We start from the raw sequence: 19,156 nt of genomic DNA, 5'->3' as shown, positions 1-19,156 counted from the left end.
CTCCCTCCCGCAGATCCCACAGATCCTGCAGATCGGTAGCTGCCAATAAAAAATAAAATATATTTCCATGGTTTCCACGCACTCAAGTTTCTCCTGTGACTTGTTGTTACAAGTGTTCCCTCTATTGGGCAGATTTTTGTTACTGATGCATTGCAGCAGTGTTTTCTTACTATGATTGAAGTTCATCGACTACTCGATGCTGTGTGTTCCCCTAAGGAAGGCTCTTTCAAGTCGAAACATGGACCTTGTTGGGTCAAGTTGAATTATATTAATAAAGCCTATTTGGAAGAAATACTCCGCTATATGACTCATAAACTTTTCACCAGTTGTCATTTGCTGCTCCTCCTCCAAAGATGGCCATAACTTCCTTTTAAAAAGCTCTGCAGTTAATGACAGCATCCTTGAGCCACCGACAGCTGAGCATGTGTGGGGTACCAGTATCAGAAGTTTGGGGGGAAGGGAGGGCGTGAGCGTGGCATGAGGGGGTGGAGGGGTGCTGGCACCCTCACCAAGATGACACCCAGGGCAGCCCCCTCCACTGATTTAGAGCATGTATTTAAGCAATGATCAAATAACAGAAGCTACTGGAAAAGCAAGAGACTTCAAATGCCATGTCTACAGCTATTCACAAAAGTATCTTCCTCTTTGCTTTTGCTCCTGTTTAAAGTTGGGCTCCCCCCCCAAAAAAGGAAGCAGTTCATATTTGGATGTACACTTCTTCCTCCGTATTCGCTGTGATAGGGGATTAACAGAACCACAAAATGCAGAAAAACCTCAAATAACTTTTTCATATGTTATTCACTGTTTTCTATTAAAAACCATCGTGAATATAGTGAAACCGCGAATAACATGGTGGGAGAGCTGGCCTGTTCCTGAAGGAAAGGCAAAACACGGTGAAGAAAGTGCTTGGAATCAGCGATTTCTCTACGCAAGCTGATGTAATTTGGGGGGAGGAGCCAGCAAGCTAAAAACCATGAATAATCAAAACCGCGAATGCTGAAACCGTGAATACGGAGGGAGAAGTGTAATCTGAGACCCACTAGGTTAAACTGAAGAGTCAGTGAGCCTCTGTCCTAATCTTAATGCAAGTGTACAGATAATCTCATAGTATAGATTCAAATCAAAATATATTGTACACGTGTATTTCATAAGTAACGTGCAGAATTCCTGTCACAAAATGAAAAAAAAAAATAAAAAAAGCGCTCCAGTTTTGTTTTTCCTATCTTAGAATTGCGCATAGGGGCTTGAAAGGACGGCAGACTTTGATGACGCATCTTATGAAGAATTCTATTCAGAAGATCTAGGGCTTTAACATGCGGAATAGCGCACGCTACAATGCCCCGTGCGCTAGACGCTAACGCCAGCATTGAGCTGGCGTTAGTTCTAGCCGCGTAGCACGGGGTTAACGTGCGCTAATCTTCTGCATGCGCTAAAAACGTCTAGCGCACCTCAGTAAAAGGATCCCCTAGTGGTAACTGTACCCTCATTTTGGATTATAGTGACAATGACGTTGCACTACTGTCACTCCTATTTGAGTATGACCTGAAGAAGGAATGGGTGAAAAGGCAAAGCTTGTTTTATTTTGTTGAATGTACTCTGGAGGTCATGTTGGCTGCTGCTCTCTGCTTTTGCCTCTTGTTTGTGGGTCCACGATAACTTGCTGCTCCAGCCTCAAAACATCACAGTCTGTATTGTTTAAAGCAGGGGTGTCCCAAGCCTGCGGCCCGAGGGCCACACGTGGCCCCGTGAAGTATTTTGTGCGGCCCCAGTCGAGGGCGAAGCAGTGTTTTCCTCTGCTGCTCCCGGATATTTACCGTCTTGCCGGCTCCCTCCTCTGTCTTGCTGTTGCGTTTGTGTGTTTGTGCAGCCCCAGAAAATTCTTTCCGGCCAATGCGGCCCAGGGAAGCCAAAAGGTTGGACACCAATGGTTTAAAGCAGTGATTCCCAACCCTGTCCTGGAGGAACACCAGGCCAATCGGGTTTTCAGGCTAGCCCTAATGAATATGCATGAGAGAGATTTGCATATGATGGAAGTGATAGGCATGCAAATTTGCTTCATGCATATTCATTAGGGCTAGCCTGAAAACCCAATTGGCCTGGTGTTCCTCCAGGACAGGGTTGGGAACCACTGGTTTAAAGTATTAATTTTTTTTAAATGGAATCCGCTGTTCTATACCATATAACAGGGGTCTCAAAGTCCCTCCTTGAGGGCTGAAATCCAGTCGGGTTTTCAGGATTTCCCCAATGAATATGCATGAGATTTATGTGCATGCACTGCTTTCAATGCATATTCATTGGGGAAATCCTGAAAACCTGACTGGATTGCGGCCCTCAAGGAGGGACTTTGAGATCCCTGCCATATAATGTCAGTCTGTGTATAACTCTGAAGGATAGATTTCGGAAGCGATAGAGAACTTAAGTCACCCCCCCTTACCTCCCTTTTTTATTTTATCTTGATGTACTTTTGCGCCTTCCTATCCACGGATTCTCCTGTGTCAGTATATCATGCCTTGTCTATTAAATATATTTCTTTTATGAATTGCTCCTCCTTCTTTAAAAAAAAAAAAATCCTTATTCTTTTCTAAATTTTAGTATTGTAAACCGTCTAGGTCAGGGGTAGGGAACTCCGGTCCTCGAGAGCCGTATTCCAGTCGGGTTTTCAGGATTTCCCCAATGAATATGCATTGAAAGCAGTGCATGCAAATAGATCTCATGCATATTCATTGGGGAAATCCTGAAAACACGACTGGAATACGGCTCTCGAGGACCGGAGTTCACTACCCCTGGTCTAGGTACACGCTGATAGACAGTATGTCAACTACAAAATAAACTTGGAAACTTAATTCCAATTAACAGGCAATTATTGAATTCAGTTGCACGCACAATTGGCCTTATTCTCTAAATTGCATGCACAAATTTGAATACGAGTAAACCCCCCTCAGCCAAAATTGGCTGAGCCAATTAGTACCGATAATTGGGTGCTAAGTGGGATCAATTTGAATTTGCACACATAGCTTGCTGTTCTATAATGATATATGCCCAAATCTCATAATGCACAACCCAAAGGGAGGCGTGGCATCCCTAAAATTTGCATGCAATGCTGTAGAATATCAGGGATGTGCACCCAAATGGGGCATGCTATTCTATAATGGGCTCTTACCTTTGAGTGCCAATATAGAATAACATTGGTCATTGATATTTGTTGTATCGATTTTCGAGTGCCATTTATTGAATCTAACCCTAATTGTAACATTGGGGGTCCGACATTATAGTTAGGGGCTTCTGATCAGTGAGCTGCACTACATTCTAGTGGGTAGCCATTGCTCGAAAACAAGATGCTCTGAGTGTGTCTTTTCTTATGTGAAAACACAAACACAGCCCCATGTACATCATGTCACAGTGCCCTGGTACACCCAGGCAGCATCATAAAATACTGCCAGCCAAGTTAAACTGTCCTGTTCCTAGGAGAGAGCCACCTTCTTGAGTACAAGGAGTCAGTTAAGTCTGTTCAAGAAAATCCCCTACCCTAATGTGGGTGGGGTTTGGCCAATGTCTAGCACCCAAAATTAAAAAAAAAAAAAGTATGAAAGCCCGATCCGGTTCAAAGTCTTTGCAAGTCCAAACGCAGCATCTTTAGAACCTAAATATAAACAAGTGTCTGATATTGTTCATCTCCTCTTGTTTCTATGCAACAACCTCCGCCCCCATCCCAGCCGCCAGTGCTCCAAACCTAGACAAGCTAATTATTCTACAGATCACACCTTAAAGGTTTGTCGTGCTCTGGGGAAAGCCTGAAGGGTCCTCGGGAAAAGATTTATTGCTGGCAGACGTCAGGATAAGAGACATGGAGAAGACGACATGGGGCTCATAAGTCATTTTGGTTTCTTGCCAACCTGCCCAAGTGATGTTGGATATTTTGTCATGTGCTTGGAGATAAATCAGGTCCTTTCAGACCTCTGGAGCTGGAGCTGATATGTACTGAAAGATTTCTGTCGGTCATCATTCAAAAGGTCTTCTTTTGGGATAATTTATCGGGTAGTACAGTGGCTCCCCAGTCAAATCAGTTTTCACGATATCTACAATGGAAGCAGTGCATGCAAATCTCTCATGAATATTCATGGTTAATATCCTGAAAACCTGACTAGCTGCAGAGCCCCCAGGAAGTCTGGGAATTACTCAGCAGCGCATCCCTTAATGCCCTCATTACATTCATTCCTGTTGAATTTTTAGTGTTGAATCCAAATCTATCCTAATTAGCTGCATCTATTAGGAATGTGAGCAGTGTTGAGACAATAGGGTAAAGCCCAAGGGCCCACAAGAGTAGTGGGCAGGGCAGGATTAACCAACAGGCCAAGTAGGCATGTGCCTAGGGCCCGAAATGGTCAAGGGGGCCCGATGAAGGAAGGCATCAACATTGTTTTTTCCAAACGGTGATGGGCCCCTCCAGCATCGATCGGCAACGCGGGCCCCACCCCGATCGGCAACCCCCCATCGACAGAAAATAACACAAGCAAGCAACGCGGGCAAGAAAGGCAACGGGAACTGTAATTGTGCAAGCGGTGCTGTTTGCCCAAAGCTTCCCTCTGACGCAGCTTCCTGTTTCCGCCTGGGCGCATGGTGGGGTGGGGCGGGGCAGGGGGGCCCAGTATACTTGTGTGCCTAGGGGCCCTCGATGAATTAATCCTGCCCTGGTAGTGGGGCCCACTCTCCCCTAGCTTCCATCTAGTTTAATCATTTTTGATAGATGGTTAGGGATCCATGACCCTTAGGCCCAAATTCTGTAACAATGTTAGGCACCTATTTTGGAGGCGCCCAACTAGAGACGCCTAGCTAAATTGAATAACAAGCTCAATTAAGCTTCTTAATTGGCACTAATTGAAACGCAGGCGCCTATTAGGAAAGAACGATTCCGTAACAAGCCGCCTCTAAAAATTTAGGCGGCCTTCAAAAAAATAGGCGCTATGCGTGCTGGGCACGGGCGTGGCTTCGTGTTAGGCACCTGGTTGCAGAATCGCTGCTCTTAAGCGTGCTCAAGCGCTCGCATGGGCGCCTACGTCTTAGCTGTGCCTAGAGCTGGCCTATTTATTGGGCGCCTCCAAAATAGGTGGCGCTCAGCGTGATTCACTAAACAGCACCCGATTTTTCTTGAATCACGCTGAACGGTGCCTACTTTGGCGCCTAACTCTTGGGCGCTTTTTTTTATAGAATTTGCCCTTTACTGCCTAGGGGCCCAGATCACTGTCAGTCCACCCCTGAATGTGAGTAAATTAGGGAAGGGTGCCGCTGTACTGTTGATCATTAGATCCCCATGCAGGTTTCACAGAGATACTTGTCAAGTAGGAATCCAGCACAAACAGCTGTAGAATGGCAGAAATGTGATGTTTAAAACTCTGATGAATTGTCATGATATAAGGTACATGTCTTCTTGGGGTGAGCAGGCTTAATCATGGAGCAAACTAGGCAGTCAACTAGAGCAGCAACTTCCGGGGAGGTGGTACAGCAAAGAGTAGCTGCAGTCAGCTTTCTCCTCCAGACTGTAATCTTCCTCTATGCCCAGCAATTTCGATGGAGAATGTAAAGAGACCATCTGCTACAGAAGTTGTTGCTCTGGCCCATTTGAGGAAGCATTTCATCGAAGTTCATACCATCGCTGGTGATAATGCAATAGGGGCGCAAACCCCTTTGCCAGTGACACTTGAAGGTGACCGGAGGCTTCTGATGAAGGTGGAACAACCTGTAAGACTTTGGAAGAGTTAATGGTGCTGGTAAGATTGATATGTTAACTAACAATTTAGACAAGGTTAAGAATGAAAGCCTCAATCGGATCCATTATCTCACCCCCACCTTTACAAAACCATGATAAGAACTCTATGAGGGTCGGGAGCAGCACAGAGGAGTCAAACCACTATCGTGGTTTCATAAAAGGGGAGGTCTAAGAAGTTGCGTTGGCTCTCATGACAGATAAGCAATTAATTCATAAAAAAATCTGGGGTGGGGGCATTAGTTTACGGGATTAGTAATTTTATCAATGGTGAATTTTATTATTTGTAAGAAAAATCTTCTTGAATAATTTATATGTAATTTTATTTTATTCCTTTAATAAAATGTTTGAACATAAATAAGGGGAGGGGGGTAGGGAAGAGGGGAGGAGGGGAAGGGGGGATTGAAAAAGGGGGAATTGGGATTGGGATTGTATAGAGGTTTGAGGTGGATAATATGGAAATATATTTTGGAGGAATAATAGAAATTTCTATGAAAATTAGTTTTGTGAATTTAATTGCTATGAGAATATTATGTATTATATTACTGTACACTTGTTCGATTCCTTCAATAAAATGTTATAAACTACATGCTCAAAAAAAAAAATAAAAATTGAGCAGTTTGAGAACTACAATAGAGAGTTAAATTTGAATTTTCCCAAGCTGCTTGGATTGACCCTTTGGGATGCATTAAAAAAAATACATGCTGGATGTTTTGAAATAGTTCCCCATTAAATAAACTATATTATTTGCCTGTTTCTTCTCAAAAATCCTCCAATGCTAACCTTAGTAAGTTCAAGAAGCAGGATTAGATTTAAATAATTTGGAGGTTACTGAAAAATCGACCTTCTTAAGAACATAAGACTAGCCATACTGGATCAGACTAATGGTCCATCTAGTCCAGTATCATGTCTTCACGGTTCATAGACAAAATCGCGCGAGACAACGGCGCGCCGACAACTGAGTGCAGACAACTGAGCGCAAGGTTGACGGCGCGCCGAAGAAAAGCACTATTTTAAAGGGTTCCGACGGGGGGTGTTGGTGGGGAACCCCCTATTTTACTTAACAGACATCGCGCTGGCGTTGTGGGGGGTTTGGGGGGTTGTAACCCCCCTCATTATACTTGAAACCGAACTTTTTGCCTGTTTTTTTTAGGGAAAAAGTTCAGTTTTAAGTATAATGTGGGGGGTTACAACCCCCCAAACCCCCCATAACGCCAGCGCAATGTCTGTTAAGTAAAGTGGGGGGGTTCCCCCCCACACCCCTGTCGGAGCCCTTTAAAATAGTGGTTTTCTTCGGCACGCCGTCAAACCTTGCGCTCAGTTGTCTGCGCGCCGTTGTCTTGCGCGATTTAGTCCCGTTACCCTCCTCAAGGAGGCCAATCCAAGTCACAAGTACCTGGCAAAAACCCAAATGGTAGCAGCATTCCAAACTACCGTTCCATGTCTTCTTGGTCTACTTTGTCTTTGAGCAAGACCTAAACTCTGTTTTGCGGCTATATTTTTGTCATTCTCAAGAGCTAATTTTTGGACAGAAAATATGGGTACAGTGGTACCTCGGAATCCGAATGCCCCAGAACTCGAACAATTTGGAATCCGAACTTTTTTTTTCTCTTCATTTTTGCCCTGGAATCCGAACGCTGCTTTGGAATCCGAACTGCAAGCAGTGCTCAGCCCAAAGCTTCCCCTCTGACGCAGCTTCCTGTTTCTGCCTGGGAGGGAAGCTTTAGGCTGAACACCACTTGCAGCTGCCGTTGCCGATCTTGGACTGCGAGGACCGGCACAAGATGTAGAGGTAGAATGGACGCTGGGAAACAGCGATCACAATACGATCCGCTTCAACCTGGAAATAGGAATTCTATGAGCGTCAGAGCCGATACCACTGTGGCCGGCACTAAAAAATGTGCTATTGTTTTGTAAAAAGGGGGGGAGGGGTAAGTTAGGCACCTAATTAGTATATTGGCTTCAATTATGAGCTTTAGTAAACTCATAATTGAAAAAAAATAAAAATTAAATGGGCGATAAGTGCCTATCTTATGGCACCTAACTCCAAAGTAGGCGTGTTTAGGGGGTGGAGAGTGACTTAGGCGCCTCTAGGCTTGATTCTCTACAGCAGTGTTCTTCAACCACCGGTCCGTGGACCGGTGCCGGTCCACAGACATTTCCTGCCGGTCCACAGGGCCAGCACGTGCATCAGGCCCAAAACAGTGTTCTTCAACCGCAGGTCCACGGTGCCATCGATGCGGCGTTATCTTCGAGCCAGCTCTCTCTTCCTAACCGATTCAGTGCTCAAAGCCACGGGCAGTGGCTCCTACGCGTGTCCTGTGCCTGAACCGGAAGCCTTCTCTCTGACGTTGCAACGTCAGAGAGAAGGCTTCCAGATGAGGCACGGGACGCACAAGGAGCTGCTGCCCGCAGCTTTGTGCACTGCATCAGTGAGGAAGAGGGAGCAGGCCTGAAGATAATACCGGGGGTATCATAAAATGGCAAGGCGGGAGCAGGCCAGAAGGTAAGGCATAGCATGGAGGGAGGGAGACAATAAAAGTAGGGGGGAATGATTTTATTTTTGAATATAGTGATTGAATGATGTCAATTTTGAGAATTTACATCTGCTGTCAGTGTGCTTTGTGTAGTTTAATTTTGTGGTTAACCATTATGTGTTGTTAATAAGATTATATTGTGTATCTGTGAAAAATGAATGGAAAAAATAGTGTTACAATTAGTACTATTATGGGGGCGGGGTCTGGGATGGAGATTGGGTAGAGATGGGCGGGGCCTGGCCCACGACTTAGCCCAGTGTTCTTCAACCGCCAGTCCACGGACTGATGCCGGTCCACAGAATAATTCTTTTATTTCTGCCGGTCCATAGGTGTAAAAAGGTTGAAAAACACTACTCTACAGGACTTAGGCACCTATAATGTAGGATTCTCAAATTATAACCTACATTACAGGCACCTAAGTACGATTGACATGAAATAGATGCCTATCTTTTTAGGCACTCAATTGCAGAATCTGTCCCTTAGTTCCTTAGGGAATCCAGACCAGCAGGGGTATTCTGCTCCAGCTTGTCCCTTCCAGGCAGGGGAAAGAAGGGGAGGGCATGGACTTGGACACCAACACAGAACAAGAATTACACATCAGAAATTTGGGATCACTTTCCCAAAACATCCTCAACACTTTTATCGTTTTGTTTACTTCTTTTGGTACAGGCAGGGCAGCATTTAGACTCAGCACAAAGCAGTCAGAACACAGCGCAAAACATACGAAAAGGCCAGGTTTAGAGGACCCACAAAATCTTGGGGAGCGATACTCAAAGCCAGGGCTGCCGAGTCATCTGGAGAAAATGTAGCTATAAGCCGGCAAGGAATTTTACAAAAGAAACCCCCACTTATCCCCTCTTTTACAGACGCGTAGTGTGGGTTTTAGCACCGGCAGTGACGGGAACTGCTCTGACGCTCACAGAATCCCTACGAGCGTCGGAGCAGTTCCCGCCGCTGCCGGCGCTAAAACCCGTGCTATGCGTTGGTAAAAGAGGGGGTTAACACGGTCAGTATTGGATGTTGACTGTGAAGTCCCCTATGAACATTGATCCATCTGCTTTCTGACATTACTGTTACTTCACAATAAAGCGTAGGCCTCTTTCACTAAGGTGCGCTAAGCGTTTTAGCGCGTGCGCTAACCGCTAATGCATCCATAGGATAACATGCACGCGTTAGCGTTTAGTGCGTGTTCAGCGCGTGCTAATATTTATTGCACGCTAAAAAGCATAGCGCACCTTAGTAAAAGTGGGGGCTTAGTTTTCTATTTCTGACTCCTGGCGACCCAGATTATCCTTTCATTTTAAATAATTGGTATAACATGAAGTACATTGTTATTGATTGATATTAGACTAGCTGGTCTTGATTAGATTGTTTTTCTGCTAACAGATTTTATTGACGGAAGTTTTATTCTCTATGTACCTTCTTAGGTATTTGTTATTTTGTGTAATTGCCATTTTATACTTTTATTAGTCTTAACGGGTGCTAGAATGTGTCTGTCTTTATTTCTTTCTCTCTCTCTCTCCTTCTTCTTCTCTCCTTCTGTATTTCTGTCTTTCTTTATGTCTTTCTTTTTCCTCGGCTGTCCACCCATTCTCCCTTCCTTTTACCTTCCCTGTGTCCACCACCACCCCTTCACTGCTCCGTTATCCAGCAGCAGCCCTTCTCCCTTTTTTTAATCTCTCCCCTGTTCAGCATCACCTCTTTCCTGTCCCCCTGTCCAGCAGTAGGCCTCCCTTCCTTTTTCTACCCCCCCATCTCTTCCCCTGTCCAGCAGCACCCCTTACCTCACGTCTGCCCTCCGCCGACAGCCGCCTCGGCCTGCAGGCACCGACAGCCACCACGGCCTGCAGGCGCCGACAGCCACCGCGATCTGCAGACGCCGACAGCCTCCACGCCGCCTGAAGCCGACATCCGCCTTGGGAGAGAGAGCGCATGCACACTCCTACCTGCGGGGACCTACAGCGCACAGAAAACGGGAGCACGCAGGTAAGAGTGCGCATGCGCGGCTTAGGCTTTTATTATATTAGATTTACTGTGTCCCACTCTGAACATCCTTTTAGATAAGAAGGAAACAAAATTGATGAAATGAAAGTCGTTTCATCCGTTGCAACATGGAGGCAGGGGCCTGTGGTTTTATCTCTAAAGTGAGATTCGGGACCCAGTTGGGAAGTCACCTACACCAACTGCAGTTTGCGAAAAAAAAAAAAAAAAAAACCCATAAAAAACTCTGCTTAACGTTTACGCACTAATGAATTCATCGTTGAATGCACTCCTACCATGAGTAAGAGAATCAAGAACAAGAAAGCGACAGTCTGCATGCTATTAACAACTTTTGGCGAGGATTAGGAACTCTTCCCCAGGACGTTTGCTCTGTGAGTTAGACATTGATCCCTTAACATTTTCCTATTTATTTATTCCTAGTTTGAATAGCTAGAAGTGGGACTCATTTATAAGTGAATTGGTATACTCCGTCTTGCTCCTTCGACTTGATGTCTTGCTGTTGCTCAGAGGAAGGGGTCGTGGCAACAGTACCACATTCCCGCCCCACCCAAAGAGAACTGCAAGACAGGAGGGATGGACTAAAAGAGACCTACCGAACCCTACCTGCGTGCTTCCCACTTTCTCTTCAGCCCTAAGGGGAGGGAACTGCAGGCAACGCAAAGAAGGCCTTAGTCCCTAAAGGAGGTATAAATTTGGCGAGTTGAAAATCCATATCCCCGGTGCAGTCCTGAGATAAGCCTCTCTCTCCTTCCTGGGAGTCCCGTAGCCTCTGCCGTGGAAACGATTAGCTCAGCATCTTGTGTCTATCGAACACGGTTCTCCTCTGCTCTTGGACCTGCCGCTTCCAGCGCTGCTGGGCACCTTCCACTCTCTCCAGCATGGTGCTGGCTCGGAGGCTGGTGTGGGCAGCTGCCGTCAGCACACGGGCATCCTAAAATATTCAAATGGGAGAAAAACAAGTGTAAGTTTATCTGCTGCAGTGCGTTTGGGAACTTTAGTACCTGTGGGATTCCTGACACTGACTGTGGGAACATGGATAGATCACTTTAAAGGCCCAGATAAACAGCAACTTGACTGCAGAAAAAAATAGGTACAAAATCCATCCACGTGGTTTCCTTCTGGCAACTGCCTACGAGGCACACAGGAACAAAGATTCTGTGGACCTTGTAGTCCCGCATTGTGACCTTTGGCATTGCCCCTTATTTCTTATTCTTCCTATATTTCCATGACTCAGCAGTTCCTGCTACTGTTTGTATTTCCAGGTCATTCAGGAACCATGGCTGGGATTTGGTGCCAGGGACCTTTGCCCCTGTTTAACTGCCCTGCCCCAGCATACATTGTCTGGTCATTGCAGTGAGGTTCCTGGGCAGGAGACCATGAACAAGGGGCTCATTCTGGAAGCCTGCAATCACGGTCCCTAAATCAGGCCAGTAGAAGCCACCTGTAAACCATGACCGTGCCATCCTCCATTTCTCATGCACCGAGAGCTGTGAGGGTTACCTCTATGACACTGCTATTGACCAAGGGCATGGAAAGCCGGACTCAGAAACTGAACCAGAGTCTTTATCCATAGTAGCACACCTAAACTACTGGACTAGTCCCTCAACTTCGCTTCTAATGCCAGTACCACTGTGCACGGTAGGTGCGTGTGAACCTGCACAAGTACAGTATAACCTTGGATTGCGAGTAACTTGGGATGCGAGTGTTTTGCAAGACGAGCACGTATACGCGCGACACGTCATCACAACTGAGCCGAAGATGCTGCGAGGTCTTGCAATACAAGTACGTACTGTATACGAGCGTCACAACTGAGCCGATGGCTCTTTTCTCTCTGACGCGGGAGTGTAGTGACTGTTCTAAACGTGCTACAGCACACGGAGACCCCCTGGAGCTTTGGGGCCCAGGGCAATTGTACTATATGCCCCTCCCCCAACCCTCCCCCTGAAGTTATGTGAGTGCCAGCCAATATTCAGTGCCAGCACCCACTTAGATAAGACTGCTTTTTGTGTGGTCCTATATGCCCACTTAATTATGTGGGCACAATGCCACCCAATACCAAAATGGCTGCTTAGAACTGATATTCAGTGGCAATAAGGGCTACTGAATATTGAAGGCCGGCTTGCCAAGCGCAATTTAAGCGACAGGTGCCTCTCCTGACTGTTTATCACTCTATGAACTCCATTTTGTTCAAATGAATCACATTTAGTTAGAGATATTTGGGGGTAAATTAGTTATTGTAGAGGGGCTTTTTTTTTTTGCCTGTGATAATGATTGATTGAACTAGAGTTCTTTAGGAAATGCATTCCAGTATTATTTTGTATTTTTTTCATCAAGGTCTTTTCTCCAAATTTTTGTGCTTTACTATTTGAAGTTATTCTCTATGGGGCTCATAATTAAAAAAAAAAAATTAAGACATCCAAAAGCCATCATAAGTCCGCACTTGGACATCCTAATCGCTGCGACATCCACATGCCGATATTTTAAACTGTCTTTCTGGACATCTTGCAAGGTGTTCTAGCCGCTGTGCATCCAAAGATCCAGGGGGGGGGGCATGTTGGGAGGCATGGTATGGCCGATTTTGGGGTGTGCTTAGACTTGGCCATCCTACACCTATAAACAAACGTTCCCCAAGATGTCCTGGATGGAACTTAGACGTAGAGAATGACACGGTGACAAAATTCATCACCATTCCCGTCCCCGCAGATAACCGCGGTAAACAATCTTCATGTCATTCTTTAAGGAGAGAGGGAAGAATCAGAGTATGAATGGCCACAACCACTGACCCGCAAGCTTTGCTTTGAAGAATGCTGGTGTAGAAGGACCGAGGTTGAGTAGCAACATTCCAGAGCTGAGATTGTGATGTCATAATGCCTCATTCCACCAGTGCCTAAGAGCCAATTACATCAGTGATGTCACAATGGCTTCATTATCCTTGGCTCACATAAGAATCAGAGTATGAATGGCCACAACCACTGATCCACAAGCTTTGCTTTGAAGAATGCTGGTGTAGAAGGACTGAAGTTGAAATAGACACTAGAAAATGACATGGGATTATTTCCCGCGGTTATCCGCGGGGTCGGGAACGGTGATGAATTTTGTCACCGTGTCATTCTCTACTTAGACGTTCTGAGCTAGACCTGTTTTCAAAGCATCTAAGTGCCAAAATAATACCCAAACTGACCAAATGACCATTGGAGGGATTGAGTTATGACACCCCCCATACACACACTCCCCCAGTGGTCAGTAACCCTCTCCCACCCCAAATATATGAATGAAACAGTACATGGGCTAATAAGCCATAGAGAGGAGGATCCAGGCCCATGTCACTTTAACCAGTACATTTATAATAGAAAGTGTGAGGCCTCCAAAATCCTACTATACTGCCATATCAGTGCCACCTGCAGCTATAAGGGTCTAGTAGGTTTTGGGGAAGTAGGTTCTAGTAGGTTTGGGGGAGTTTTGGAGGGTCATCATAAATTATAAGAGGATTATGGTGAGATGCACTTGTGGCACCCTTTATGTGAAGTTCACAGCAGTGCCTTCTAAGGTGCCCCACTGCTCTACTGGGATGTCTATATGGCCAGTCCATCACAATGCTGGCCCCTCCCATTTCCAAATGGTCTAGTTTTCAACTTGGACGTTTCTGTGGTTGAAAATGCGGAATAAAGTTAGATTTCCTAAGGTTGGACATCCTGGTGGCCAAGACATCCAAGCAGATGATTTTCAAACAATATTTTCAGCTTCCAGCTTGGTTTCAAAAATGGACGTTCCCCTCCACCCCCCCACCCCGACTTTTGGATGTCTTACGTGAAACGCCCACGCTGGACTTAGGCCCTCTTTTACAAAGGCGCGCTAAGCGTTTTAGCGCGGATTTAGTGCACGCTAAGCGTTTAGAGCGTTTTGCGTGCAGTGAAAAGCTTAGCGCACCTTTGTAAGAGAGGGGGTTAGTCTCCTTTTTGAAAATGGCCCTCCATATATCCCATGTTTTCAGCCATTAAATGTGAGTTTGATTCAGTGATTGTAAATTATAGAATTGCACAAATCACATACAAACAGCCCCAATATGATCACGATGCCCCCCGATATCTGATGGCTGTTTTTTCAGCAGGCTACCTCTATCTTTAATCTTTAATCTATCTTTAATCTTATCTATTGTTTTGCCTTTTGTCTTTGTTTTGTTCTATTTCTATCATTTAAATTTCTCCAGAATTCTACTGTTCAACGGTTCTCCCTTCTACATCTATTCCTTTCTCTCCTCTCTTCTACCTTCCAAAGTATCTAGATCAATGCTGTCTTGTTAAAATGTTTATTTATTTTATTTTTCCTCTATATCTACTTTTCACTTCTCCATTACCTTCCAGGTACTTTAGTTAGATTGTGAGCCTTCGGGACAGTAAGGGAAATTTTCAAGTACCTTTCTTATTTTAATCTTAATGTATATTTTCTGTAAACCGCTTAGAACCTAACGGATGTAGCGGTATATAAGAAATAAATTACATTACATTACATAAAAAGTCCTTGTAACACAGAGTTCTTCATAGCAGGCGGCTGTGCAATGCATGTAGACTAATTTCTGTCTCTTATTTTTAGGGGGGTATGTACATACATTGTTTCCCTGCACCACACAGCCATAAACACTTTCCTGTAATTACAGCCAAGTGGGCCCTGTGAAGCTGCCAAGTGCGACGATTTCCTGAGATGCTGAAGCCTGCTCTTACTGGGGATTACAACCAAAGCAGTTCAAAATCTCGCCCACAGATTTCCGATAGCAACTGCCTGACACGTTTCATCTCCTGCCAGGCCGCGCCCAAAAAGATTAATGTGGCCTGCCTTTACGACCACTATCGCTCTTCTGTCCAAGCAGGATACAGAAACGATACCTTAGTGAAGTCATGAAATTTTTCACCACAAGTCACCACTTTGCAAAGGAAAAAGAGCTGAGAAAATCAGGCAGAGGAAAGGCAAGAGAGGGCTCATGCAAAAAGACATGTGGTTGACCCACGCACGGACGATTCTCTCCCACAAAAATGAGAAACAAATTCTGGGGTGCTGCTATAATCAAAATCATATGTCAATTTTAAGCATGGTCAAATTGTGCTGTTACATGGAGGAGGTGTCCGAACACAAGGGCATTTGTTCCACTTGGTAATGGCAGCCATATTGTGCATCTAATGAAAATAACGCTGTTGCTATTTGCACATGTGCAGCTATGGTGAATAGCCACATGTGCAAATAGCATGTGTTTCCACCAGTACATGCTAACAATACTTAAAAATGGTTTTGTACTTAAAAATGCTTCCATTGTGCTAATATATGCAATTTGAAAGACAATTGTATCCAGATATGAAACTTTACTGTAACCCCCCCCCCCAGAAAAAACCTTGCTTGACTCAAAGAAATCATAAGAACATGCCTTACTGGGTCAGACCAATGGTCCATCAAGCCCAGTAGCCTGTTCTCACGGTGGCCAATCCAGGTCACTAGTACCTGGCCAACATTCCATTATCTCAGAGTAAGCAAGATTCTAGAACCCCAAAGAGTGCAACATTTCATGCGGAATCCCCAAACAGTAGCAAGATTCCGTGCTACCAATCCAGGGCATGCAGTGGCTTCCCCCGTGTCTTTCTCAATAACAGACTATGGACTTTTCCTCCAGGAAATTGTCCAGACCTTTCTTACAACCAGCTACGCTCTCCGCTCTTACCATATGGATAGAATGTTTGAAAACAATAGTGTCATAAAGGGAGTGCGTTTGAATTGGAAAGGCAGGAAATACTGAAAAGTATTGGTGTACAAGTAGACCGTCTGGGAATACCAGGTGCTGTAGACTGGGAAGCTCTATGTTGACCAGCAGCGACATAGTGGAAACACACACTGCGCGGGAGAAGGTAATGGCAGACCACTCCTGTATTCTGCTATGAAATATCAGAGGGTTAATTCCTCACTGAGAATGTTGCCATGAGTTGGTGGCCGACTCGGTGGCATGATCCATCCACTGGTGTATAAGTAGTGATGCACTAGGAAATTAACATGTATTAGCGTGCACTGTCTTCTTCGGGAATGCAATTTTTATATTATCCCTGGCCAAGTTTCCAAGTTCATTCTGTATTTGACATACTGTCTATCAATTTGTACCTAGACCAGTGATTCCCTACCCTGTCCTGGGGGACCCCCCTGCCAGTCGGGTTTTCAAGATATCCCTAATGAATATGCATGAGAGAGATTTGCATACTTGTCACTTCCATTATATGCAAATCTCTCTCATGCATATCCATTAGGGATATCTTGAAAATCTGACAGGCTGGGGGGGGTCCCCCAGGCCAGGGTTGGGAACCACTGACCTAGACGGTTTACAATACTAAAAAAATTTTAAAAGAAGGTAAAAAATAAAAAAATATATATATATGTTCAATAGATAAGACATAAATGTACAGAAACAAGAGGATCAAGGGTTAGGCAAGAGTAAAATACATTGAAATAAAATAAATTTTAAAATAATGGTGAGAGGGCAAGGAGAAAACAAAGGGGAGGGGATTTGACGCTTCTTAACCCTTTCAGGACCATAAGGATCGTAGGCCAATTTTTGTGGTTTTGACGACATTTTTATGGTAAAAAGGGCTTGCAGATGCCAAAAAATTGATTTTTTTGTGAAATATCATTATTTTTATTTAAAAAAATCACACTTCTGGCTTATGGACAGTGTGGCAAGTGAATCTTCTCGTCAATCTGGCAACGACGCTAATGAATGAATGTCGGAACCAGTTTGTTTACATAAAGGCAGTATCATATGGAATCCGTACATATCAAATTTAGAACTGTAGACTATCCCAATCAAAATTTATAGGATTTTAAAGTTATGGGACAAATATGTCCCTTGGTCCTGAAAGGGTTAAAAGAGGTTGGTATTAATGTAGAACAAAATCTTTTCCAGAGAAAGGAAAATGGTAAAACCAGAGGACATAATTTGAGGTTGAGGGGTGGTAGATTCAGGGGCAATGTTAGGAAATTCTACTTTACGGAGAGGGTGGTGGATGCCTGGAATGTGCTCCCGAGAGAGATGGTGGAGAGGAAAACGGTGACTGAGTTCAAAGAAGCGTGGGATGAACACAGAAGATTTAGAATCAGAAAATAAGATTAAATATTGAACTAAGGCCAGTACTGGGCAGACTTGCACGGTCTGTATATGGCCGTTTGGTGGAGGATGGGCTGGGGAGGGCTTCAATGGCTGGGAGGGTGTAGATGGGCTAGAGTAAGTCTTAACAGAGATTTCGGCAGTTGGAACCCAAGCACAGTACCGGGTAAAGCTTTGGATTCTTGCCCAGAAATAGCTAAGAAGAAAAAATAAAAAAATTAAAATTAAATCAGGTTGGGCAGACTGGATGGACCATTCGGGTCTTTATCTGCCGTCATCTACTATGTTACTATGTTACTATATTACTGGGAGCGGAGAGTGTAGATTAGATGAATCGCCCATTCTCATGTGCAAAGCCTCTCCCATTGCACCTCTGTCTGTGTAATGAGGTGGGACATTTCATGGCTTCCCCATGTCTGTCTCAATAACAGACTATGGACTTTTTCTCCAGGAACTTGTCCAAACCTTTCTTAAAACCAGCTCTGCTATCCGCTCTTACCACAACTTCTGGCAATGCGCTCCAGAGCTTAACTATTCTCTGAGTGAAAAAAAATTATCAAATATAAACAGAGAATGTGCTCCCTGTGAAATTATATAAGGCTGTAGGAAATAAATAGCAAAGGGAGGAGGGACCTCTTAAAAAAGACTTTATCTCTGCTGGGGAGACACACACCTAAACTTCAGAAGTAATATTCTTCCCAGTGCAATGTCCTTATAATAAGGCGTACCTTTACAGGAGAGACATCCTAAAGAGGTTTTTCTAATGTAAGCAACTTCTTAAGCCCTCATTCTCCACCCTCCCCTAGAAAGAAACAAAGGCTGAAGGCAGTCTGTTTGATCAGACTTTTGCAACCAGACTTTGTAACTGACACTGTCTTGCCTTTTAACTCGTCCTTGACTAAATCAATCATCTTTAAGCTCTCCCCTCACATCTCTTGCATCCCCTTAACATAGGATAAACGTCACTGCAAATTTGGCCAATGCAAAACAACGGCAGATAAAGATCATACAGCCTCTCCAGTCTGCCCATCCGTACCAGCTACTAATCTCTATAATCTCATCCTCTCCCTTAGAGATGCTCTGTGGTTGTTCCCATCTGCACCACCTCCACTGGGAGCCTGTGCCATAGATTCACCATCGTCCCACCATCCTTTCTGTAAAGAAATATTTCCTTAGATTACCATGAGGGGCATTCTCGATAGTGCGTCTTTAAGTCCAACTTTGGACGTATCCCACATGACATCCAAATGTTGGGGCAGAGAAATAGCCATTTTTGAAACCGCTAGACGTCCCCCTTCCCCCCCACCCCCCCCGTAAATGACCTAGTTGAACATCTTGGCCTTTAGGACGTCTAACTTAATATAAAAACGTCCATGTTCAAGACATCCAAATCAAGCTCATTTGGACGTGGGAGGGGCCAGATTGTAATGGATTGGCCGCTTAGACATCCCAACAGAGCAGTGGGGCACCTTACAGGGCACTACTGTGAACTTCACATAAAGGGTGTCAGATGTATATCTCACCATAATCCCCTTAAAATTTATGGTGAGCCCCCCCCCCCCCAAACCTACCTGTATACCACCCCAATAGCCCTTATGGTTGCAGGTGGCACCTATATGGTAGTATAGAAGGGGATGGGTAGGTTTTGATGGGCTTATACTTAATACCATAGATATTGTGGTTAGAGTGCCTTACGAACCTGGGTCCTCCTCTCTATGGTTCACT

The 19,156-nt window shown here is 44.7% G+C and overlaps 1 protein-coding gene across 3 annotated transcripts in view; it reads right to left on the bottom strand.

The window, feature by feature from the left end:
* Window positions 1-10,051: 10,051 nt before the first annotated feature.
* TMEM9 (transmembrane protein 9) overlaps window positions 10,052-19,156 on the bottom strand; it is a 34,629-nt gene continuing 25,524 nt past the window's right edge. For all 3 annotated transcript variants that reach the window (XM_033918500.1, XM_033918499.1, XM_033918501.1), the window contains exon 6: window positions 10,052-11,230. In XM_033918500.1, coding sequence (XP_033774391.1) covers window positions 11,084-11,230 — 147 coding nt within the window. In that variant the 3' untranslated portion in view covers window positions 10,052-11,083. The remainder of the gene's footprint in view (window positions 11,231-19,156) is intronic.

The sequence above is a fragment of the Geotrypetes seraphini genome, chromosome 13 (genome assembly GCF_902459505.1).
Source record: "Geotrypetes seraphini chromosome 13, aGeoSer1.1, whole genome shotgun sequence".
NCBI lineage: Eukaryota > Metazoa > Chordata > Amphibia > Gymnophiona > Dermophiidae > Geotrypetes > Geotrypetes seraphini.
Note: the sequence above shows the minus strand (reverse complement) of the source record. Positions and strands in the feature narration are given on the sequence as shown.